At 33.8% G+C, this 26,603-nt stretch overlaps 1 protein-coding gene across 1 annotated transcript in view; it reads right to left on the reverse strand.

The window, feature by feature from the left end:
• Positions 1–26,603, reverse strand: part of LOC136035061 (F-actin-uncapping protein LRRC16A-like) — a gene marked incomplete in the record, with an annotated part of 202,446 nt that overhangs the window by 8,774 nt on the left and 167,069 nt on the right. The window contains 4 exon segments of the mRNA XM_065716658.1: positions 11,783–12,014; positions 18,974–19,131; positions 24,409–24,551; positions 26,208–26,546. Of these exon segments, the coding sequence (XP_065572730.1) occupies positions 11,783–12,014; positions 18,974–19,131; positions 24,409–24,551; positions 26,208–26,546 (872 nt within the window).

The following is a 26,603-nucleotide window of genomic DNA, read 5'->3' on the forward strand; positions in this document are numbered from 1 at the left end:
GATAAATTTAATTTAGCGAGGGCTTGATCATAGGGTATGCCACGGTTTCGGAGTATAATCCTTGTTGCTCTTTTCTGGACGCACTCTATGTCGCGTAATAGGTACGCTGTGCGGATAGCAGATGGACCCCACACCGGGCACGCGTACTCGAGCAACGGGCGAACATAACACATGTAGGCATGGAGAAGACTTTCAGTATCACACCCAAAACGCCTCATTTTGGTAAGTGTCTGAAGGCTTGCATTAGCCTTGTGGACGGTTAAATTAATATGAGCACTGAAACTACAGTCACTAGTGAAAGTTACTCCTAAGATTTTTATTTCGTTCACAATCAGAAAAGGAACTAGAGGCATATCTATATTCCGCTTCAGAGGGTTGAAACGAATTATCTTCGACTTGGCTACGTTAATGGTAAGATCATGACTTGAGCATTCGGTCTTTAGCTGATCAAATAACTGGTCTGAAAACTGCTTTGTTATGATTGTGGTTTCGACCAGGTAAGCGAGCACTATGGACAGATCATCTACAAACTTGTAACGGTCGTCGTGATGGTTAAGCAGGGAATTAATTACAGCCAGGAAAATTATTCCAGCTAATTTTGTGCCTTGTGGGGCCCCGCAAGAAGTATCTGACCATGATGAATCCGAATCGTTTTCGTGAAGTACAAAGACTTTTTGTTTTCGGCCAGTTAAGAAGTCAAGTACAAGGCCAAGGGTGCGTCGTTTGGCCCCCATTTCCTGGAGATTCATGCCTGCAGTCCGGTGGCGGATTAGGTCAAAGGCCTTTCGAAAATCCACTGCGCAAATGTCGACGAAACAGCTACCTTTTTCAAGCCATTGGAGGACGCAGTCAAACATCCGTACTAGGTAGATTGTAGTACTACACTTGGGGAGTCCACCGTACTGGAATTTATCAATGCGCCCATGAATTTGTTTCAGAAGAAACTTGAGTATAAAGGCCTCAGTTACTTTCGCCAAACAAGGTGTAAGTGAGATCGGGCGGAGATCATCGCATGCACTAGGGGCGCGCTTTTTTGGAATAATTCTAATATAGGCCCTTTTCCACTGTGACGGGAAATAGCCAGAAGCAAAACACTCGTTAATGATGCTGGACAGTGGTAATGCTATGAAGGCTGCATATTCACGTAGCAGTTTGGCAGGTAATTCACCAGGGTATGAAGATGTATTCGGTTTGATCTTCCGTAATTCCGTGTAAACATCAAACTCACTAACTATTATGTTGTTCTCAGGCTCATATTTTTCAAGTATAGTGGACTTTTCATGAGCCGTAATAGTTGGATAGGTAGTACAGATCTTGGTGAAGAATTCACTCATTTCTTCTGCACTGATTAAGGACCCACCATCATTGCTGATCTTTACACTGCTGTCAAAAGCTTGGCCGGCCACTTTTTTCACAGCGTTGTGTCACTTTTTGGGGTCTGAAGCAAGTAATTGGGAGGGCATGGTTTCACGCGTTGCATGTTCAAGAGTCAGTAAACCTGACAATCTATTTATATGCACAGACAATGTGACAGCGAAGAATGTTGTATATTCTCAAGTTTTACTTAGTTAAAAACATATATATATATATATATATATATATATATATATATATATATATATATATATATATATATATATATATATATATATATATATATATATATATACTATATATATATATATATATATATATATATATCTATATTCACAGGTGGGACACAGGGACACAACTACAATGGCACGTGACTAATATGGCGAAAAAAAAGCTAAAAAAAGAAAAAACCTAAAAATAAAAAAACTTAAAAAAAAGGAAAAAAATAAAAAAGGTAAAAAACTAAAAAGAAAAAAACACCGAGACACAAATGACGACCGGGACACGGGGAATATAAATGACGACCGGGACTCAGGGACACAACTACAACGGGGACGCCGGGGGGCACAGGGGGATATAAAAATGACGATGGGGACACAGGGAATGTTCAATTAGCAATCACTATCAACATAGCTCAAGGGCAATTAGAATAATGAGGTATAGATCTGAATACGGATTGTTTTTCCCATGGATAATTATATATTGCATGTTCAAAAGTCGGTAAACCTGACAATCTATTTATATGCAAAGACAATGGGACAGCGAAGAATGCTGTATATTCGCAAGCTTTACGTAGTTAAAAACATATATATATATATATATATATATATATATATATATATATATATATATATATATATATATATATATATATATATATATATATATATATATATATATATATATATATATATATATATATCTATTTGCACAGGTGGGACACAGGGACACAACTACAATGGCGCGTAACTAATATGGCGCGTAACGACTTACACGCGCGGGGGGGGGCTTGGGGGGGTCGAAGCACCCCCACCAAGTAGGTGTTGGGGTGGCGCGAAGCGCTACCCCAACAGCTAGTATATATATAAAAGTCAGTAAATCACTACTAAAGGTAGGCACTTTCTTTTAGTATTAGAAATTTAAAAATTATTTCCCATTTTAAAAGAGGGTTCGGAATTATTAAGCGTTACGGACAATTAATAATCACTAATACATCCGATAATAACTAATAATAACGATAAAGATTGATGATTTATAATTATTAAGGGCGTTGCAGACGTTAACAAGCAAGATATCAACCATGAGTTTATGCTGCAACGTTTTTTCCCCATGCCAAACACTAAGCATATCGAAAGACGAAGAAAGAAGAAGTACTGTTTATCTTATATCCATTAATTTTATCTGTAAATAATTCTAGCACTTTTAACTTAAGAGGCTAATGGCGACATTTAGGCGTGTCAGTGCCGTTACATCGAAAACAAATTTTGTCGCAACCGACTTAGAAAATAATAATCTTTTTTGGAAATTACTTCAGAATTGTGAAGAGTTCAAATCTGACCTTGAGGCGTGTCAGTGTCGTTATATTGTTCACAAGTTTGCCAAAACTGACTTCTAAAATAATAGTTATATCCGAGTTATTATTTTAATAGCGAAGCCAATCAATCGAGTCGTGTAAAATTGCATCTGTTGTATGAAAAAAAAAACAGTTCTTGAAAAAAAAAAAAACCTTAACTCAAGGACTGACAATTAAGAAAGATCGCTTGAAAATAGTTACCAGGCTTCAACGAGCTAAAGAAGGTTTGAATATGGAATTTAAGGCAGAAATAAGCGCTGAAAGCAATTGTCTGGGGATGCATTCAGAATTCCTTGCGCCAATGGCAAAAAAGGCGTGTCTAAAAAAAAAAAAGAAAAAAAAGAGACTGGGTATATTTTTATTCTGGGGACCTTTTTGAGCATATTGTCTGGTAGAATATTTTTCCATGAGGGATTTCAATGAGGGACTTCAAATGTAGAGGGGGAGTATCTCTCCACTCTACTTTTCACATTTACCTTGCCTTAATTTGCACTTGCAAGTATTAATAATTTACTAGTTCTTCAACTGATCGACATTACGTGAAAAAGTTATACTCTGTTCAATACTAAGTATTTTGCAAGTTCTATATTGAAAGTTTTTCTGGTAAGTATTGGACAAAGCGCATTTTTTCAGAGCTTATGGTAGTGAAGAGAACCATGTGCGGGATAGATTCCAGCACTGACGGTCGACTGAAACAGCTTAAAAAAATTCTAAGTTTTGAACTCGTTTCATATGCTGCTTCAATTTTTTAGCTCAGAGATTCCAGGTTGGCACTTGGAAGCAGTGTTAAATCTACCGTGTGAGACTTTCTGGAGACGCCAGTGACTTGTGTGAAAGGCCTGAAAACCGAACTTCGAAGAGGAACGTTGCCTGTATGGCGATAAAGATTTTGTTATCGACTTCATGTCACTGGTTCGCAAAAGCCACCAGCTGAACATGAAACCGTCGAAATCTATGCCAAGAGGTTGCTTAAAGCTGTGTTTAAAGTGATACATGAAACAGCAAGTGAAATTCATATTTTGAGCGACAGATATGACGGACTGTTTGGTCAATCTGATCCAAATAGTGGCAGTATATCCCTGAAGGACTGAAGTGGGTGTCACCAGTTACGTGGCCGCTGCTCGGTAGTCTACTCCTTCTCGACGAGCTCAAAAATTAGAATCTAGACAGAGATTGTAGCAAATACAAAGAACAAAGTAGATTTGATGAAAACAATTTATGAAACATGGGAAGCAAATGGATTTGACTATATAAGCAGCTTAAGTACTGCCGACACCTTGCGTGTTACCACCTGCACGTTACCTTTTACTTCAGAAACGGCTTAGATAGGGTGACTCTTTGTGCTAATGACACAGATGTAATTGTGATACTAGTGGAGCAATGCCCTCGTCTCCATAGCATTCTTCCTGGGGAGAATGCTGTGCCTCAAAACCTCGTGAAATTTCCAAATGACATATCCCCATTGATCTTTTGTTCCAGAGAACGAAGAACCAAATTTTGAATTCCCTGGCGTTCATTCACTGCATTCTAGGGTGTAACACAACAAGTTCCTTTTCCTCCAAAGGAAAACGAACATTCTTATCGTCCGCCAAGAAGAGCGGTCTGTACATGGAGATTCAGTGTGCAATACAGAAGTTGAGAAAAGAAACCTTCACGGTAGCCAGTATGTTTTCCTTCCAAGATGTTGCAAAAAAGCTGATAATCAGTATTTATGGAAAGGATCCTAATCAGTTTTCCCTCAGTGATTTACGAGCACATTTAGACCCTATAGATAGCGTTGACTCCCTTAAAGGGGGCGTTTGTGGAACATTGTAAGCGTTCTTATCATCAAATTGCAATCTGGAATGACTCATTGGTTGTAACACCATGTCTGTCAAGCCGTTTGAGTTATGGATGGCACTATTCTGGACAAGATGTTGTTTCGAGCGCTTCCATCGGGATATTCACAACTCTATTGTGAGTGTAGCAAAAAGTACACCAAGAGCCGTAAATGCCTTCCTCGATTTTGCGACGTTTTGTTTGCTTGTATCGGGAAGCATGACTATTTCTGGAATTTTTATTTTGGACGTACTTCTGTCGAGGCTAGGATTCAATATTTGTGCACTTTAATTTATTCCAAGTGGCTTCTTTTTTTATGCAACTAACGGAAAGGAGTTGCAAAGGTGTTATTTCCTTCCTGTGAAGCCCCAATTACTCTGTTCCCCCCCCCCTTTGAACATAACTCTAATGCAAGTACAGGAAAGTTGGTTTCTGGTGTCACCACTAAGGTATGTTTTAATAATGTGCTGTTAGGAAGCTAGATCTGATTGTGTTCATCATTTTTTGTTTCTTTTCTCTCTCTACCTTATGTTGTTTCACATTCTAAGTTCAAACATCTTATCTAGGTCAAAAAACAGAAAATATAGCTGATGACGTCATCGATTATGGAAATTAGGTGATATCTCCTTTGACACTCTAAATTTTCCCTGCACCTTGAAAAAAACCGCAGTTGTATTTCTTGGTGTTTTCTGACGATGTTTCATTCAAAACTTTTAAATATACTTATTCTTAAAAAATTTCAAGTGAACTTAACGGCCTAAACTATACGCATTCTGCATTTTTGTAAGCAGCTCAAGGCCTCAAACCAGAAATCTCCAAAGATATATCCGGTATACGCTAACAAAAAGCCATGATCACTTGATCAATATTGAGCTTTATTAAAAGACTTGAAATTACTTCGTTTTGGCTATTTTCGTCTTTTTTATCGTTTAGTTTTTTGTTACGGACAGGGCTGATTTTTGCACGAAAGCAAGTTTATTTTAAAGAATAAAAGATAGTAATAAAATAAAACAAATGAAATTGCTCTTCAGTTATAAGAATAGGTAAAGTTTTATTTTCGAAATGGCTCTTATTAGCAAACATTACCAAATTAGCATTTGCTGTAAAAAAAAAAAAAAAAGAAGAAGAAAAACTGCAAAACGTGAAATTCGATAAAGGAATAATGATACACAAATGTCAAAATTAAAACTAATACGAAAAAAAAAAACTACGAAATCTATATATATAAAAATAAGTTGTCTGTGTGTGTGTGTGTGTGTGTGTCGAGTGACGTCATGTTTGTGTATCGACTGACGTCATGTTTGTCGACTGACGTCATTTTAAGGATTGAGCTGTATGCCTCATGAAGTTGTTTGTCGACTGACGTCATGTTTGTCAACTGATGAAATTACATACCGGGACACCGGGACACATATGACGACTGGGACACAGGGAATATAAATGACGACCGGGAACCTCAAAGAGAAATTACAGACTGGGACAACCGGACACAAATCACGATCGGGACACAGGGAATATAAATGACGACCAGGACAAAGGGACACAACTACAACGGGGACGCCGGGGGCACAGGCGGGATATATAAATGACGACCAGGACACAGGGATTGTTCGAATAGAAATTACAGACCGGGACACCGGGACACAAATGACGACCGGGACACAGGGAATATAAATGACGACCAGGACACTCAAAGAGAAATTACAAACTGGGACACCGGGACACAAATGACGACCGGGACACAGGGAAGTCAGTAAACCTGACAATCTATTTATATGCATAGACAATGGGACAGCGAAGAATGTTGTATGTTCGCATGTTTTACGTAGTTAAAAACATATATATATATATATATATATATATATATATATATATATATAACTATCTCTATTCACTGGTGGGACACAGGGACACAACTACAATGGCACGTAACGACTTACGCGCACGGGGGGGGGGGGCTTGGGGGGCGCAAAGCGCCCCACCAACTAGGTGTTGGGGTGGCGCGAAGCGCCACCCCAACAGCTAGTAAACTTTAAAAACATAAGAAACCTAACCTCAACTAAAATAAACATTAAACTCAAAAAGGAATAAAATTAAAAGGCCAGTAAACAAATTAAATCTAAGCGAAAGAAAAAAACAGCTAAATATTAAGAAAAACAAAACTGCATATATTAAGAAAGCTTGTAGAGCAAACTTATAAAGAGAGTGCAATGAAACGATAAAACTAAAATATAAAGTAACTGTCAATGATAAAAAAATCAGACTAAAAATCAGAGAAACCCTGGAATTAAAAGAGGGTAAAAAAAGAAGGTCGCTCCCTGGGTCGGTTCCGGGGCCGGAGTTGGAACTCACAATAAGCCGGCCCTTCAAATAAACATCAATGACCCCTTTGGCATGCCCACTCTTCTTTTCACCGGAGTCCCACATTCCATCTTCCATACCAGTCTACCAGTCTGCCCTCCAGCTACTTCTCCAAACTGCATTCCCGCCTCCCCCAGCCTCACACTCATAATCTAAAGATTGATAATTTTTTTTAAGTGTAATAGACCAGATAAAGCCTCATAGATTACCCATGAATATTCAGATATAAGATGTAGTTTCCCCTCTTTAATCGAGGAAGATTTTTTAAAAGAGGACAATTTTACCCGCGGCTTTTTCAATTTACCACCAGCTATTAAAAGCGAACATTTTCAAATCCCACCTCAAAACAGACTTAGCAGTCCCTCGATTCAGGATGGCGACTTTGAGCCTATCAACAAAACTTTCTACAACACCCCGAATGATAATTTTTACTTTTAGTTTATGTTATCTCCGCTCCCAGCAAACCTTAATACTCACACCCCGCCAAAGCTATCTCAGAGTAAAGGTTTTTTTTCGAAGAAATCTGTTGTTAAAGAATTTGATAAAAAAAATTTATCATTTCCGGTATAGCTCCTAATGAATGCTGAAAGTCCGAATTTTGAAAAGTTAATTGAGTTAGAAGCAACAGCAAAATTGAGCCAGAACTTGAGCTCAATATTGATCAAGTGATCATGGCTTTTTGTTAGCGTATACCGGATATATCTTTGGAGATTTCTGATTTGAGGCCTTGAGCTGCTTACAAAAATCCAGAATGCGTATAGTTTAGGCCGTTAAGTTCACTTGAAATTTTTAAAGAATAAGTATATGTAAAAGTTTTGAATGAAACATCGTCAGAAAACACCAGGAAATACAACTGCGGTTTTTTCTTGATGAAAACGCATCAAGCACAACAATGCTGCCGAAATTTTTTTCCTAGGTAGTCGGGTACCCAGCCAATGAAATTCTAATATCACAGGCTTCAACGAGCTAAAAAAAATTGAGCCAAAATTGAGAGAACTCCAGGCACAAAATGCAGATCTCATTAAATGACTGATTTTCAGGAGTTTATAGAGCTGCGCCTGGTTGACCACCCACAGGGCAAAACAGGAGGAGGAGCAATTTTTTAGCAAAGTATTTTCTATCTCCTACCCTTATCCATGTGCCAGATTAGGTGATTACGATGAAATCAGTCGGATACTACTAAGCCCAAATGCCTGCCTCGTCCTTACACTAATTTAATCATTTGCTCATTTTATTATTCACCCTGACAGAATGCTTGATCTCGTTGTAATTTTTTCGTTGTAAACTTGTTCTCGTTGAAACAACATGCAAGTCTTGACTTCGTAGCAACAAAGTACCTAAATGCTGGAATTTTTATAGCAGGAGACGCAAACGAACTTAGTCTTAATTATCTGTGCAAAGATCAGAAGCTTAGACAAATTATTAATTTCCCTATTACAAAAGATGGAACCAGTTTGGATGTTATTTGCATCAATCTTAAAAACTTTTATACAATGCTCCAACTACCCTCCCCCTCGGTGGTGGCTATCATTTCATGCTACATTTGAAACCACTGCTAATTTTTAAAATTACTCATTTTCTGAATTTTCTTACCGGCCAATAACAAGTCAAGGTTTTTTTTATTTTGGATCTTGGAATACGCCTGAGAGTTGGGGTGGCTAACTGAGAGTTTAGCTTGTTTCAAGCAAATTTCATGATAAATTACCAAAAATGTTTTTCAGAGGTTACCAAGAAGGTACCTCAGATAAACCTTACGTTAATAAAAAAAAAGTGCTAATCCATTTGAAAATAAAGCTTTTACGCCCTGAAAAAAAAGCATGCCCTCGTATGCCCTAACCTTCCGTAAACAAATAAATAAAGAAATACGTCGTGCTGTTTCTTGTTATGGTAAGAATAAGCTGAATGGCTTAAAACAGAGCAGACTTCAGTAATGGTTTAAGAAAGTGAAAGAAATAGGGGATTGTTCGTACAAAAACCTTGATTTTCTACTGGATGAACCGCCTGAACAGACAGCCAATGCCACTAAAAGCATCTCGCTAATATTGTGATAGCGCCCCCCCCCTCTCTCAGGAAACCTTCTAATCCCTGAAACTCCAAAAGATAAAATCACGAAAATTTCAGCAAAGAAAATGATAAAAAAATAGAGAAACTGAAAAAAACTAGCATATGTCCTATTGATATCGTAGTTGATGTAATAAAAGCACTCCCTGATAAACTATCAATACTTCTTGTTCGTACTTTTAATGATATTAGTAATTCAGGATGTTACTCCGTCGTGCTGGAAGCTCGTATATATTACTCCTAGCCAGTGGATGGGAGGCCTGAGCAGTTTTACTGGAGTACGAACAATAACCTTGACTCAAATTTTTTTTTTCAAAAATGTACGAGGGTTTCTAAGCTACTTGGTTAAAGGCAGAGAATGTTGAGCTTATTGACATACAGTAGTTGGAAACCTGGAGGAGACATCTACTTCACATTCCCTTGTTAGTCTTCTTGACACCATTCTTAAAAACCTTGAAAAATCGTGTACTAGGTTGAATTTTTTATAATTGATCCCCGGAAAACGTTGACCTAATTGACCTAATATCCTTGTAAATAAACTGCTGCCGGAGTTTCAACTGAGCCCTTTTTTTAGTTAAAATTGTCGCCTCTTTTTTAACAAATCGTTTTCAAATGCTTAAATATTTTATTTCAATCCCCTTCTTATCTTTTTTGGTGTGTCCCAAATACTGATAGGTCCCATTTTATTCCTTATAATGATTAATAGCCTCATGACTGACCACACTGATCGATGGAAGTATGTGGGCGACCTATTTGTACTTGAAGTTTATGGATGAAATACATAAACGAACAAATCGTTCTCAAGTGCTTAAATATAAAAAAGTTTATTCCAATCCCCTTCCTATCTTTTGTGGGGTGACCCAGGGAACTGTGATGGGTCCCATTTTATTCCTTATAATGGTTAATAGCCTTATGACTGACCACATATGACTCTGACCACAGAGCGATGGAAGTATGTGGACGACCTGTCGGCACTTGAGATTTGCCGACGAAATATTAAAAGCTCAATTATGACATTACTTGACGATGTCACACAGGCAGCTTCATCGTCGAAGATAAAAGTTAACGCTAATAAATCGTCAGTTATGACAGTTAGTTTTTTAATATCGCCCCCTTCTTTCATAAATTCCATTCCTCCCGAATCTCGGTCACATGCATTAAATTACTTGGGATGACAATTACTGCTGACTTGAAGTGGGACGCCATGTTCAAAACATCCTCAAGCAAGCCTCTCCTTCGGTTTCCCTATAAAAGCTTCTGATTAAACTTTCTTGTCCCCCTAAGGATCTTCTTCAAATGTATTGTTCTTTCATTCGGCCGATACTGGAGTATGCTTGTCCAGTGTGGCATTTTGGTTTTTCTTCGGAACAAATTTATAAGATTGAAAAGGTCCAAAAACATGCACTTGGTGAAGGGAAGGTTTTTCTACTAGGTATCTAATAGGTAGGTTCGATCTCACCACTTGGGCCACGAGTAGGAATCTCCTGTGCCTCCGTTTCGGAACCAGGATTCTTTCTCTCCCCAACTATGTCCGATCATCCCCAAACCTACCTTCCTGCCCGCAACATACCATCCCGCATAAAGTCTCAAGAAGTCTCCAAATCGTGTCCTATCCCTTCTAAACATGAAATATATCGCAAGAGTTTTGTTGAATAGTATAATAGCCTTGAAAACTAGTCATTTTTTATAGCTAAGATTTGATTCACCTATTTACGTATTTTGTACAATTGATTACGTTTGACGTGAAGGTCATATTCATCTGACGGGAACATCAGTAATGACAAAACTTTTCGTTAAGATATGTATGCACTAGTGCTATTTATGACACGAAATTCAAATTCGGTAACAATGCTGAGAAAGATACATTTAAATTAAATTGTATTCTCTATTCTAAGTGGGGAAAAAAAGAGAGTAAAACGATAAAAAAAAATAAGAATAAATGTAAGAGAAACCGTGGAATTAAAAAAAAGGTAAAACAAATTAAAATCGAGTTAAAGAATCACATTGGAAACAAAAGATGGCAAACAAATTGACCTATAACTGCTCACTTTGCAGTGATTATAGGGTCCTTTTAGCCTATCTCTCTTAGGAAGAGGATTGATCACCCTTGATTGGAGTGAGGAACGAGTGCCTTGTTGTTTCAGCTTTGATTAAACGGTCCCGAATAAAGGTGGTGTAAAAAGTCTCATGTTTGCCAAATGAGATGTTAAAATCTGCCTTTTTCAAGAGATGAGCGCTAGGCTTTTGTTTCAAAAATAATCATACAAGCTCGCTTCTGAATTGCTAGGCATAAAGATATACAACAGAATCAACTTACAAAAGCATTGGTAAATTGGTGAGACAGTCTCTTTTACTAGGCAAAAATATGAAAAAAAAAGAAGACTATATTTCATGAAAACAAAAGAGGAGTTCAGCAAGGCATTTTCTAAGGTTCGAAATTACTTTTTTTTTAATTTAAAAAATGTGGCCTTTCAAGCGCTTTTCCACCGTTTCCTGAAGGCAAGGGGGGGGGGATTGTGACCACCCAACCGACATTAAAGGAAGTTCTTTTTACAACAGTTTAAAGAATAAGCAACATAAGTTCAAACATGTTACTTGATTTGTCTGAGCTCGCAAATGACCAAGGGCGAGGCTTAGGTGCCAGAGGGGGAGCCTTGAGGAGCGCCTTTCCAGGTTTTGGTGGCAAGGGAGGTTCAACTTCTGTTTTGCTTTCAGCAAACGCTCCAAGTCTCATTTTTACTTTCCCAACAAGAGGCTCAGTTGAAAGCTGTTCAATGCCCTTCGGCGCGGATTTTTCTGGGAGGTCTTGTTTCTCTTCTTCGGAATTCTGAAATATATACTCTTTAAAAGACAGAAGTAAATATAATAAACTGCCACACTCTAAAATATAAAAACGGCAGCACTGTTATTAGGCGCAAAACACCGTACTTCTACTCCATGCATTAAAATAAGTATAACTACCACTACTACTACTACTACTACTACTACTACTAATAACTCACTGCGACACCAAGCCGCCTGAGGCCAACACAGCTACGCACGCTCCTCCTCCAGCCTAATCTATTTAAAGCCTCCCTCTTTACACCCTCCCAGGAAGTTCTTATTTCCTTTAAATCTTTTTTTATGACATCCTCCCAACCCAGACAAGGACGACCTGCTTTCCGTGTAGCCCCAGACGGTTGGGCAAAGAGGACAATCTTCGGTAATCTGTCATCCTTCATCCGTAGAACGTGGCCTAGCCATCTCAATCTTTCTTTCATTATAGCCCTAGAAAGCGGTACTGAACCACACTTTTTCGTACAATCTACTGTTTGAAATACGGTCAGTCAGCCGGGTAACCAGAAAAATCCATAGGCAATTTCTCTGGGAAACATCTAGTAAATTTTCATCTGCTTTGTTATTACTACATTTAATTACTAAAATAATTAAAGAAGATTTTGGCTAAGTCGTTTTTATAAGAGCCCCCAACCATTGACGTTGTTGATGTTATATTTAGCATAAAATGCTTTAAAAAAATTATTATTCAACGAAATTTAACAAGAATAAGATTCTACGAAACAAAACCCTTCTTTCACACTCTTCCAATATTAATATGCACTACTTCCTCTCCGAAATTGATATGTTAACGTACTACAGAACACTATCTTTCAAGGATCTCTAAGAATTGCAAAATACTTTAAATTTAATACCCGTGTGATCGAACAATCTTGAAGCGAAAATTTACAAACAGATAATCGTTAACGTTGGTACATATAATTAAATATAAAAAAAAACATTGGAGGAACAAACTCATTCTCCAAAAAAATGTGAAGAGCCAAAATCTAAACAAGGGCAGCATAATACTAAATTGAGTGGTTGGGAATTTTGGAAAAAATTGGGTCATGTGGGGCAAAACCAGACCCGGAGGGGAAACTGCTCTCCTTTTCCTAGAGATTCTTATACTCCTGGTCACATACCCATTGTTGGTCAGAAAAACATGTCGCATGTTCCGTGTTGTCCTGAAAGAACCTATCCTTAATCAAGTTAATCAACAAAGCTACGAGGAAGCGCCTTTAGATTCTCTATCCTCGCTAGGGCTGGTATTTGAGGCCACTTCAGCTTGTGCAACCTACGAAAAAACCTCTTTACGAGGGCGAATATTCGGTAAGTATCTATTATGAGTCACAATTGAAAATTTTGGATCGTCAACTGAAAAGAAAATGTCTAAAAGAATAAAAAGTTTTAGTATATATACTGTTAAAAATGGTACAAGTTTTATTTGATCAAAGAAGCCTTTTTTCGAGAAGGTTCTCGAAAAGAAAAAAATTAAATGACTTTTAATACACCAGGTGGGATACACAAAGCGATTACGCTTGGTTGTTTTCAGGGGAAACGATTGAACAATTTCAACCAAAAAACAGCTGACGACTAGATTGACATCACATTTGTAAAGATCACGTTTGTATTTGCAGTAAGATAATAAATCGTAGAGACTCTAAATATAAATCCTATTCAAGTATCACTTGAAACACGACAGAAAGATAATCAAAATAAATCTTTCAATAAATTCAAATAAAAGATGAGTTACTTCGATCCTTTCCAGAGTCGTTTATCCACTATTTTAGCGTAGCGAACCCCAAAATAGGTAAACAATAATTATTCATCTCGTGATTCTCTTAGGTTAAACAATAATCTAGACTTTATAAAAATTTTGCATGCAAGTTACGTGGTAATGCTAATTGTAAAACAACCAATGTAATTTACCTATTAGAATGTAATAAGAGGACATAGGAAAAATAACAGAAAAAATGAATTAGATTTACATATGCTTTCTATAGATCTATGCCAGCTACTTGAATCTAGGGGTATGATTTTTGTAATAAAATGTCTATATAATTTATCCAAGAGGAATTTAATCAAACTTTTCTGGATTGTTAAGAATTATACAGCTCTTGAATATAATTTTAAAGTAATATGTGATACAATTTGCATTCTAACTAAAACGAAATTTATTTCAAAAAAGAAAAAGTTTGATAAGATTGGTAATAAGGATAACAGATTATATTTACCTATTAATTTTACTTGTAAGCAGATTGAAGATATTAATTTACCAGAAATTTTAAATCAGCGGCATGTGAAACAGGCCCTTCCTAGTAATTTGAATTATAATGATAGTCCAGTTTTAACGTATAAATTCTCAAAAACTATTGGGCAAATTATTTTTAATTATAATTTAATACTTAAAAGATTAGATAGTGACATAAATTGGAAACCGGTTTGAAATTGTAGGCAACTTGGCCCATTTGTAAATCCTACTTACAAACATGTTATAACAGGGGACTTGTCAATAATAAAGCAAGATGATCTTCAAATTATAATGAATAAAGGGGCTAATTTCCGTCTTTCTCATCATCTGAAACCATCGAGTGTTCTTGATGGCTTGGAAAATGATTTTGATTTATTTATTGATAAGTGGTGTAAGAAAGAGAATAAAAATAAAGAGAGTTTTCAAAGTCGGAAGAATTTAATTATTAGTAGAATAAGAAATAAAATATATTCGAACTTAAAAAATAGTAACACTAAATCATTATTTTATAATGCGAAGATTAAACAAGCAATTGCTAGTGTACAGAATGAATTTGTAATTTTTCCAGTGGATAAAGCTAATAATAATTTTGCCATAATTTGTCAGAAGCTGTATTGTGATATCTTAAAAAGGGAGTTATGCACAACTAATGTTTACGAAAAGGTAAATTTAGAGGATGAGAATTTAATTGAAAAGACTGAAGAAATACTTTTTAAAAATTTTAATATTAAAATAAATGACAATGATAAAAAGTTGCCTTTCCTATATTGGACTGTAAAATTTCATCAGAATCCCCCTAAACCACGGTTTATTGCTGGAGCAGCTAAATGTCCCACCCGCATTGCTGCTACTGACCTCTCTTTAATTTTAAAGGAAATTGTAAATAAACTTAAAACCTATTGTTCTGGTATTGAAAAGTTTTCGAATTTTAATCCATATTGGAGTGTTAATAATTCACTGCAGGTGATAGATTCTTTAACAATGGTTTCAACTAAAAGAATTGAGTCTTTCGATTTTGCGACAATGTATACTAATTTATCACTTAATTTAGTGTTTGATAATTTAAAAACTGTTATCAAGAAATCTTTCCTCTTATCTAGTAAAAGGTTCTTAAAAATAGACACTTATAATAAAAAAGCCATATGGACAAACTGCTTTAATACCACAGTTAACTTGAGATGTTACAGCTTGGATATGATTTTTGAGTTATTAGAATTTGTTTTATACAATACTTATATAAGATTTGGTGGTGATTTGTACAAGCAAATCGTGGGAATTCCCATGGGGGGGTGGGGAATGCCAGCCCATTTATAGCTGACTTGTTTTTAAGTCAACTAGAATATAAATATATGATGGATAAGAATAATCCAAATAATTTAAAACACGTTTTGTCAAATAATAAAAGATATTTAGATGGTATTTTGGTCTTAAATTGTAAGGATTTTATTGATATTTCTAAAAATATATATCCATAAGAGCTTACTCTTGAGCCTAGTCATGGCGCTGGTCATGAAGATCATTTCTAAGATTTAAATATTAATATTTGTGATAATAATAAATTAGGTTTTAAAATGTATAATAAACCGGATGATTTTGATTTTGAAGTGATTAGTTTCCCATTCCCTGAAAGTAATATACACTCAAATATCACGTATTCGGCGTTTTTCTCACAGTTACTTCGTTATGCAAGGATTTGTAGTAATTATATTGATTTTAAAAATAGATGTAAAATCTTAAGCCAAAAATTGATATCAAGAGGTTTTTCTGCAAATAAATTAACTTGGCAATTTAAAAAATTTAGTTTTCATTATAACGAACTTCTAAATAAATATCAAAAGAATTATCGGGAAATACTTAAAGAAATTTTCAACTAATTTTGGAGGTTTGACAAATCATGATGTAGCGCCATTTATTTTGAATTGTGTTTCTAATAGAGCGGATTTTAATTCTATAATTGTTTAGTTCATTCAATTTTTGTTTTCTTCGCATTGTGTTAATATTAGTGATAAGGTAAAATAATCATATTTAGTTTACCTATTGTTGCTAAAAAGAGGGATATATTAACAGGATAAGCTTGTTTTGGTGTTACTTGGTTGTTTTACATTTGAATTTTTTTTCATAGGCATGTATTTTGGGGGTGATACCTGACACGGGGATGCCATGGATACTCTGTGGTAGCGACAACACTTTGCTGGGTAGAGAATTTAAAGTGGCGAAACCCTAGAGGCAAGTGTATTCTCCTGATGAGCCCTTGTGTTGGGTTGTTGCCTCTGAATTATTTGTCATTATTATTTTTTCTATTGTTTGGTAAATGACAACTTATACTTATTGACGACATGACTGCCTGTCCATGGATTATTCTTTATGGTTGATTGTGTATTGCTATGCTGTTTGACCTATGTGATTGTATGGATGAGTAGGGTTAAGGCCCCATTCAAGTGCTGGTCTATATTAATCACTAATTTCTCCTTCTGTCCTTTTTTTTGTGCTGTGCTGTGCTTGTGCTGTTGCATTGGTGATTTCTCTTTTCATGATATATATATATATATATATATATATATATATATATATATATATATATACTAGCTGTTGGGGTGGCGCTTCGCGCCACCCCAACACCTAGTTGGTGGGGGCGCTTCGCGCCCCCCCCCAAGCCCCCCCGCGCGCGTAAGTCGTTACGCGCCATAATAGTTACGCGCCATTGTAGTTGTGTCCCTATGTCCCACCTGTGAATATAGATAGATATATATATATGGTTTTAACTACGTAAAACTTGCGAATATACAACATTCTTTGCTGTCCCATTGTCTTTGCATATAAATAGATTGTCAGGTTTACCGACTCTTGAACATGCAACATATAATGGTCCATGGGAAAACAATCTGTATTCAGATCTATACCTCATGATTCTAATGATTGCCCTTGAGCTTTGTTGATGGTGATTGCTAATCGACCATTCCCTGTCCCGGTGTCCCGGTCGTCATTTACATCCCCCTGTTTCCCCCGGTGTCCCCGTTGTAGTTGTGTCCCTGTGTCCCGGTCGTCATTTATATTCCCTGTGTCCCGGGTCCCGGTCGTCATTTGTATCCCGGTGTCCCGGTCTGTATATACATTCGTTTTTTAGTTTTGTTTTTCTCCTTTATTTTTTTCCTTTTTTTTTCTTTTTTAGCTTATTTAGATTTTTAGATTTTTTAGTTTTTTTATTAGTTTTTAGTTTTTTTTTCTTTTTAGTTTTTTTGTCCCGGTCGTCATTTATATCCCCCTGTTTCCCCCGGTGTCCCCGTTGTAGTTGTGTCCCTGTGTCCCGGTCGTCATTTATATTCCCTGTGTCCCGGTTGTCATTTGTATCCCGGTGTACCGGAGTTGTGTCCCTGTGTCCCGGTCGTCATTTATATTCCCTGTGTCCCGGGTCCCGGTCGTCATTTGTATCCCGGTGTCCCGGTCTGTATATACATTCGTTTTTTAGTTTTGTTTTTCTCCTTTATTTTTTTCCTTTTTTTTTCTTTTTTAGCTTATTTAGATTTTTAGATTTTTTAGTTTTTTTATTAGTTTTTAGTTTTTTTTTCTTTTTAGTTTTTTTGTCCCGGTCGTCATTTATATCCCCCTGTTTCCCCCGGGTCGTCATTTATACTCCCTGTGTCCCGGTGCTTTGTTGATTGCTAATCGAACATTCCTTTTGTCCTGGTCGCTTTCTCTTTGAGTGTCGTCATTTATTTTTTTCTTTTTTAGTTCTTTTAGTTTTTACCTTTTTTAGTTTTTTTTAGTTTTTAGTTTTTTTAGTTTTTTACCTTTTTTTAGTTTTTTTAGTTTTTTTTAGTTTTTTAGCTTTTTTATTTTTTTTATTAGTTTTTAGTTTTTTTGTAGTTTTTGCCTTTTTTTTAGTTTTTTTAGTTTTTTAGCTTTTTTATTAGTTTTTAGTTTTTTTTGTAGTTTTTGCCTTTTTTTAGTTTTTTTAGTTTTTTAGCTTTTTTATTTTTTTTATTAGTTTTTAGTTTTTTTTGTAGTTTTTGCCTTTTTTTTCTCTTTGAGTGTCGTCATTTATTAGTTTTTTCCTTTTTTTTTTTAGTTTTTTATTGGTTTTTACCTTTATTTTAGCTTATTTTTCAGTTTTTTCCTTTTTTTTATTTTTTTTTATTTTTTATTTTTTTTAGTTTTTTACCTTTTTTTAGTTTTTTTAGTTTTTTAGCTTTTTTACTTTTTTTATTAGTTTTTAGTTTTTTTTGTAGTTTTTGCCTTTTTTTAGTTTTTTCAGTTTTTTTTTTAGTTTTTTATTGGTTTTTACCTTTATAGTTTTTTTAGTTTTTTAGCTTTTTTATTTTTTTTATTAGTTTTTAGTTTTTTTTGTAGTTTTTGCCTTTTTTTAGTTTTTTCAGTTTTGACGTCACCTGATCCAGTTTTTTCAGGTGACGTCACCTGACACATCCATCCACACATCCATCCACACATCCACAGACAGACAACTTATTTTTATATATATAGATATATATATATATATATATATATATAAAGAGAGAGAGAGAGAGAGAGAAAAATAGAGAGAGAGAAGTAAGAGAGAGGGGAAGGGCACCAGGAAAATACAAGGCGTTTATTTCCTCATCTCGTATTTAACTTGTAATGCGTAAAATTATTAAGTGACATTATTTCTTCGATTCTACTCGATGGCAATTTAGTATATGAGAGTGAAGAAAACTACTCACAGTAGGATTAAGAGAGAAGAATACCTGTCTGTTGGTAAAAAATGACGCCCGCTTCTCCTGTCTAGTCCTTAGGTCAGAAAGGAATGTATTAGATGATGCAATGCCACCTACTTTAAATTGAGGAACTGCTGGTAATTCTTCTATTTTGTTGTCTGATCGTCTCTCTTCATTATAATTGTCACCTAAAAAATTACATTTAAATTAGAGCTAAGAATCTGTATCCTATGTTCGAGAACTTAAAAAGCCAAACTAATTCTTTTTTGCTTACTCCAAATGACAATTGTTGTCACCAAATGAATTCAAAAGCGTAGCAAATCAAAATTCCTCTTAGCTACTAAGGAGGATATATATATATATATATATATATATATATATATATATATATATATATATATATATATATATATATATATATATATATACTAGCTGTTGGGGTGGCGCTTCGCGCCACCCAACACCAAGTTGGTGGGGGCACTTCGCGCCCCCCTCCAAGCCCCCCCCACACGCGTAAGTCGTTACGCGCCATATTAGTTACGTGCCATTGTAGTTGTGTCTCTGAGTCACACCTGTGAATATATATATATATATATATATATATATATATATATATATATATATATATATATATATATATATATATATATATATATATATATATATGTTTTTAACTACGTAAAACTTGCAAATATACAACATTCTTCGCTGTCCCATTGTCTGTGCATATAAATAGACTGTCAGGCTCACCGACTCTTGAACATGCAATGTATAATTGTCCATGGGAAAAACAATCCGTATTCAGATCTATACCTCATTATTCTAATGATTGCCCTTGAGCTTTGTTGATGGTGATTGCTAATCGAACATTCCCTGAATCCCCGTTGTCATTTAAATATCCCCCTGTGCCCCCCGGCGTCCCCGTTGTAGTTGTGTCCCTGTGTCTCGGTTGTCATTTATATTTCCTGTGTCCCGGTGTTTTTTTTTCTTTTTAGGTTTTTTCTCCTTTTTTTTAGCTTTTTTCGCACCATATTAGTTACGCGCCATTTTAGTTGTGTCCCTGTGTCACACCCGTGAATATATATATATATATATATATATATATATATATATATATATATATATATATATATATATATATATATATATATATATATATATATATATATATATATATATATATATATATATATATATATATATATATATATATATATATATAGAATATATGAATATGTATATATATATATATATATATATATATATATATATATATATATATATGTTTGTAAAACTTGCGAATATACAACATTCTTCGCTGTTCCATTGTCTGTGCATATAAATAGATTGTCAGGTTTACCGACTTTTGAACATGCAACATATAATTGTCCATGGGAAAAACAATCCGTATTCAGATCTATACCTCATTATTATAATGATTGCCCTTGAGCTTTGTTGATGGTGATTGCTAATCGAACATTCCGTGTTCCGTTCGTTATTTATATATCCCCCCTGTGCCCCCCGGCGTCCCCGTTGTAGTTGTGTCCCTGTGTCCCGGTCGTCATTTATATTCCCTGTGTCCCGGTCGTTATTTGTGTCCAGGTGTCCCAGTCTGTAATTTCTCTTTGAGTGTCCCGGTCGTCGTTTGAGTCCCGGTCTGTAATTTCGTCACTCGAAAAACATGACGTCAGTCAACAGACAAACAACTTATTTATATATATATATATATATATATATATATATATATATATATATATATATATATATATATATATATATATATATATATATATATATATATATATATCTATATATATAAAAATAAGTTGTCTGTCTGTCTGTGGATGGATCAGGTGACGTCACCTGAAAAAACTGGATCAGGTGACGTCAAAACTGAAAAAACTAAAAAAAGGCAAAAACTACAAAAAAAACTAAAAACTAATAAAAAAAATAAAAAAGCTAAAAAACTAAAAAAACTAAAAAAAGGCAAAAACTACAAAAAAAACTAAAAACTAATAAAAAAGCTAAAAAACTAAAAAAAACTAAAAAAAGGCAAAAACTACAAAAAAAACTAAAAACTAATAAAAAAAATAAAAAAGCTAAAAAACTAAAAAAACTAAAAAAACTAAAAAAAGGTAAAAAACTAAAAAAACTAAAAACTAAAAAAAACTAAAAAAAAGGAAAAAACTGAAAAATAAGCTAAAATAAAGGTAAAAACCAATAAAAAACTAAAAAAAAAACTGAAAAAACTAAAAAAAGGCAAAAACTACAAAAAAAAACTAAAAACTAATAAAAAAAGTAAAAAAGCTAAAGAACTAAAAAAACTAAAAAAACTAAAAAAAGGTAAAAAACTAAAAAAAATAAAAAATAAAAAAAAACTAAAAAAAAGGAAAAAACTGAAAAATAAGCTAAAATAAAGGTAAAAACCAATAAAAAACTAAAAAGAAAAAAAAGGAAAAAACTAAAAAAAATTTTCATCTAAAAAACTAAAAAAAACTAAAAAAGGTAAAAACTAAAAGAACTAAAAAAGAAAAAAATAAATGACGAAACTCAAAGAGAAAGCGACCAGGACAAAAGGAATGTTCGATTAGCAATCAACAAAGCACCGGGACACAGGGAGTATAAATGACGACCAGAACATAAGTAAAAAAAAAAAACTATCTATATATATAAAAATAAGTTGTCTGTGGATCTGTGGATCGTGGATCAGGTGACGTCACCTGAAAAAACTGGATCAGGTGACGTCAAAACTGAAAAAACTAAAAAAAGGCAAAAACTACAAAAAAAACTAAAAACTAATAAAAAAAATAAAAAAGCTAAAAAACTAAAAAAACTAAAAAAAGGCAAAAACTACAAAAAAAACTAAAAACTAATAAAAAAGCTAAAAAACTAAAAAAACTAAAAAAAAGGCAAAAACTACAAAAAAAAACTAAAAACTAATAAAAAAAATAAAAAAGCTAAAAAACTAAAAAACTAAAAAAACTAAAAAAAGGTAAAAAACTAAAAAAACTAAAAACTAAAAAAAACTAAAAAAAAGAAAAAAACTGAAAAATAAGCTAAAATAAAGGTAAAAACCAATAAAAAACTAAAGTATAAATGACGACCGGGACAAAAAAACTAAAAAGAAAAAAAACTAAAAACTAATAAAAAAACTAAAAAATCTAAAAATCTAAATAAGCTAAAAAAGAAAAAAAAGGAAAAAAATAAAGGAGAAAAACAAAACTAAAAAACGAATGTATATACAGACCGGGACACCGGGATACAAATGACGACCGGGACACAGGGAATATAAATGACGACCGGGACACAGGGACACAACTACAACGGGGACACCGGGGGAAACAGGGGGATGTAAATGACGACCGGGACACCGGGACAGGGGAATGGTCGATTAGCAATCACCATCAACAAAGCTCAAGGGCAATCATTAGAATCATGAGGTATAGATCTGAATACAGATTGTTTTCCCATGGACCATTATATGTTGCATGTTCAAGAGTCGGTAAACCTGACAATCTATTTATATGCAAAGACAATGGGACAGCAAAGAATGTTGTATATTCGCAAGTTTTACGTAGTTAAAACCATATATATATATATATATATATATATATATATATATATATATATATATATATATATATATATATATATATATATATATATATATATATATATATATATATATATATATATATATATATATATATATATATATATATATATATATATATATATATATATATATATATATATATATATATATATATATATATATATATATATATATATATATATATATATATATATATATATATATATATATATATATATATATATATATATATATATATATATATATATATATATATATATATATATATATATATATATATATATATATATATATATATATATATATATATATATATTATATATATATATATATATATATATATATATATATATATATATATATATATATATATATATATATATATATATATATATATCTATATTCACAGGTGGGACATAGGGACACAACTACAATGGCGCGTAACTATTATGGCGCGTAACGACTTACGCGCGCGGGGGGGCTTGGGGGGGGCGCGAAGCGCCCCCACCAACTAGGTGTTGGGGTGGCGCGAAGCGCCACCCCAACAGCTAGTATATATATATAATATATATATATATATATATATATATATATATATATTATATATATATATATATATTGGTGAGTCTAATAGATTAGGCCTGCAAAAAGCCTGGAACTAGGGGTAAGAGCCACGATGCCTCTAATACTTAAAGTCCAGCTGTTACGACAAAAAATTCGATGTCTCAAACTTGAACTAGGCCCCTAATCCCTAAATCTGTAGTTTCCAATTTTCTTCTTCTTAAAAATAATAAATAAATACCCGAATTTCAAAACTATAATAGCAATGATAAAAGTAACGAAGAAAAAATAAAATTGTAATCAAGAATTAAATATTCTAGAAACTAGTCCAACATTTTATTAATATTTACATGGCTTAAAACTCCTTTCAACCTTTGGCTTGATTTACATTAATAGATGACAAGGGTATTGGTTACTAGGGGATTAACTATGGAATTTGTTAACTTCGGGCAGACGCATTAGTACGAAAAAAAGATAACTCCTCCCTTATAGGGTTTCCTGCCTTGTGTTTCCTATGCTTAACCTAGTTCTATGCTAGATTTAGACATACATCCAAAATCACAGTAGCAATATATAAAATAAGAAAAAGATAATAGAAATTGTATTACAAAATAATAATTGCAATTATAGAAGTAATAAAAAATAAAATACATATGACAGAAACAAGTCCAATTGTTTTGACATTTTCATGATATAAAGGCCTTTTGGACCATTGATTACTGATTAAACTATAGTCACAAGCTGCAGTAAGAAAAATAACCTCTCCCTTACATGGCACCGTATCACTTTTTTAACGGATAAGTTTTTATTTATCAGAATTGTTCTCTCAATGCATAAGCAACAATAAAAAAAATTAAACAAAACAGGTAAGGAAAAAACAATTTCCACTGTGGAAACTTATCATAAACGCAAAAGCTATAGTTAACTAGTTCTCTTCCTTGACTCTCAATTGACACGGTAAAAAAAATCTGAATTTCTTTCCAAAGTTCCAGGCGGCGTAAAGTGGCTAACACACGTGCCACCACTGTTAATATAAATTGATTGGGTCCAATGATGATGGGGATTTAAAAACAACTTTCAACTTCTATTTCTTTTATAGAAAACAAAACTGTTGAAAATTTTACAAATTATATAAATAAATTCATAAATACTAGATAGATAATTAACAAATTAACTGTACTAATTATAGGATTAATTATGAAATTGATATTAAATCAATTAACTTATCCAACGAATTAAATAAATTGAAATAAAAAATTAACAAAATATTAAATAATTAATAAAATACCTTTACCCAGCAAAGGTGAGTGTTGAAGTTGCTTCTTCGTCGATATTGGTGACTTTTTATCGTCACTTACTTCGTCCTTGATATCACTACCTGAGTTACGGCCAAATAAACTGGACAAAAGTTTTACACCACCACTATTTTTCCTAAAACAGAAAAACATAAATATATTCATTTACTTTTCATAATTTCCAGATTCCAATTTTAAATTCTGATTTCAGATTTTCTTAGCTTCAAGTTGAAGACAATAATTACTATACTTAAAGGATCTGGGTCACAGAAAAAGTTCTTATAATAAGTTATCTTTCTCTCCATTAAATTTCATGCTTAACTTAAAGCATAAAGTCTTATTTTCCTTTCTTTTTTATTTATTTAAAACGTAAATTTCAGTACAGACTGACAAGCTTTTAGGGTCAAAATTTTTCACGATGAACCGAAAAATTTATTTCCAAAAGTTAACTATAATCTGAATCCTAACAAAATAAATCTACCCTCCCCAAAACGACAAACCACACACCAAAATGATAAAAATCAACAAATCAAGAATAAACTCGGTTGCAATAATACACCCCCCCCCCAAAAAAAAAAAATATAAAAAATCAAACCTAACCAAAAATAAATTACTTGATTTAGCTTGGACTGGGCATTGGCTAACAACATGACGACTTTCATGCTGTCTTTGTTAAGAAACTGAACCCTTTTATTTATTGTTTTATTCAATTCTCTACATACTCTTGCTGGTTTGAATTTTCTGACACTGAACTTATTTATATTTTTAATTTGTAACGTCTTTATGTAAGTTTACCCTTTGTATCCTCGTATATACCTACAGTAAATAACATAGACAGTTATTTTGTGCCACTAACACTAAATATCAAGGATTTTTTCTATTGGGAGGGGGCTTACAATAAAAAAAAAGTTTTCTGGTAAAAAAAGAGAAAAAGTTGAAGCACAGCCGAGTGCGTTTTTGAGCCAACTCTCGGAGGATCCTTCGGGCTCATCTTAAAAAAGCAACATTCCAGAAAGGACTCTTCACTTCTGGTGGGTAGGTAAGGGTATAATGTTAAGCCAGAGAATCTTTTAAGAGCCGTCTAAGCCAAGGCTACTTAGAAAACACTATCTTAAGGTCTATTCTTCACTCCCTGTACACAAGTATAGATAGTAAGATAGGCCAAAAAAGTTAGAATTTTGCCAGGACGTTGAAGGATACAGGACGTTGACAGGACGTTTACAGGACGTTGAACTATATTTTTACTTTACAGGACGTTGAACTATATTTTTGCATGAAATTTTTTCAGAGAATATTGGAAAGGTGCAAACAGAAAACTGTGTAAGATAAATGAAAATTGGTATAATCTAGAAGCAAATTATTGAGAATATAAAATACCCTTCCCAAAAGCAGCTTCCCATGTTTAGATGCAAGAAATAAAAACACATGTTCCACAATTTTTCATTAGTTTGCCTTTGTCAAACATACATAAAACCATAATTCATCTTGTCCAAGCCACTGCTAATATTTCTGACAAACACAAGACAGAAAAAAAAAATACTTTCTCAGAAATAATAAACATTATCATCTAAAAAAGCAATAACAAAACAGATATTTACTTAAGAAAAAAAAAATTAGAAAATTGGATTTAAAATTTTGCATGAAAAGATGTAGTGAGCTATCGTAGCTCATGAGCCAGAACTGTCCATCTAATCAGAAGTGAGCCACAGGTTCGACTCCCGCTCAAGACAAGTATTTTGCATGCGAAATTGCTTTTCTCGACAGTAGTTTATACAAAAGTAAAAAATAATACCTTTTAAAAAGTGACTCCTCTTTGGCCAAATCTTTATTTGCATCTTCTTTCTTATGTTCTTTGGCACCACTGGCTTTTCTTTCATGAGTCGAAAGTTCCTCTCGGGATTTTGACTCAGCACTACCCATCCCAGAGTCCAAGGAGCATTTTTCAAGAGATTCCACTCGCGACCTCTGCTCGAATGACTCACAAATACCATGGCCAATTTTTGTTACTTGCTTTACTTCTGATATGCGAGGTAATGAGGAGCTTTTCTTTTCGTCACGAGAGGAAGAATCTTTGGTGAAGGGTTGACGGTGTTGAGGACTGCTGTCGGCTGAAGCATTTCTGGACCATGTTCTGTAATTGCCAATACAAATTACTTTTCTTATAACTTACACTTCTTTTAAAAAAGGG

The sequence above is a fragment of the Artemia franciscana genome, chromosome 13 (assembly GCF_032884065.1).
Source record: "Artemia franciscana chromosome 13, ASM3288406v1, whole genome shotgun sequence".
Lineage (NCBI taxonomy): Eukaryota > Metazoa > Arthropoda > Branchiopoda > Anostraca > Artemiidae > Artemia > Artemia franciscana.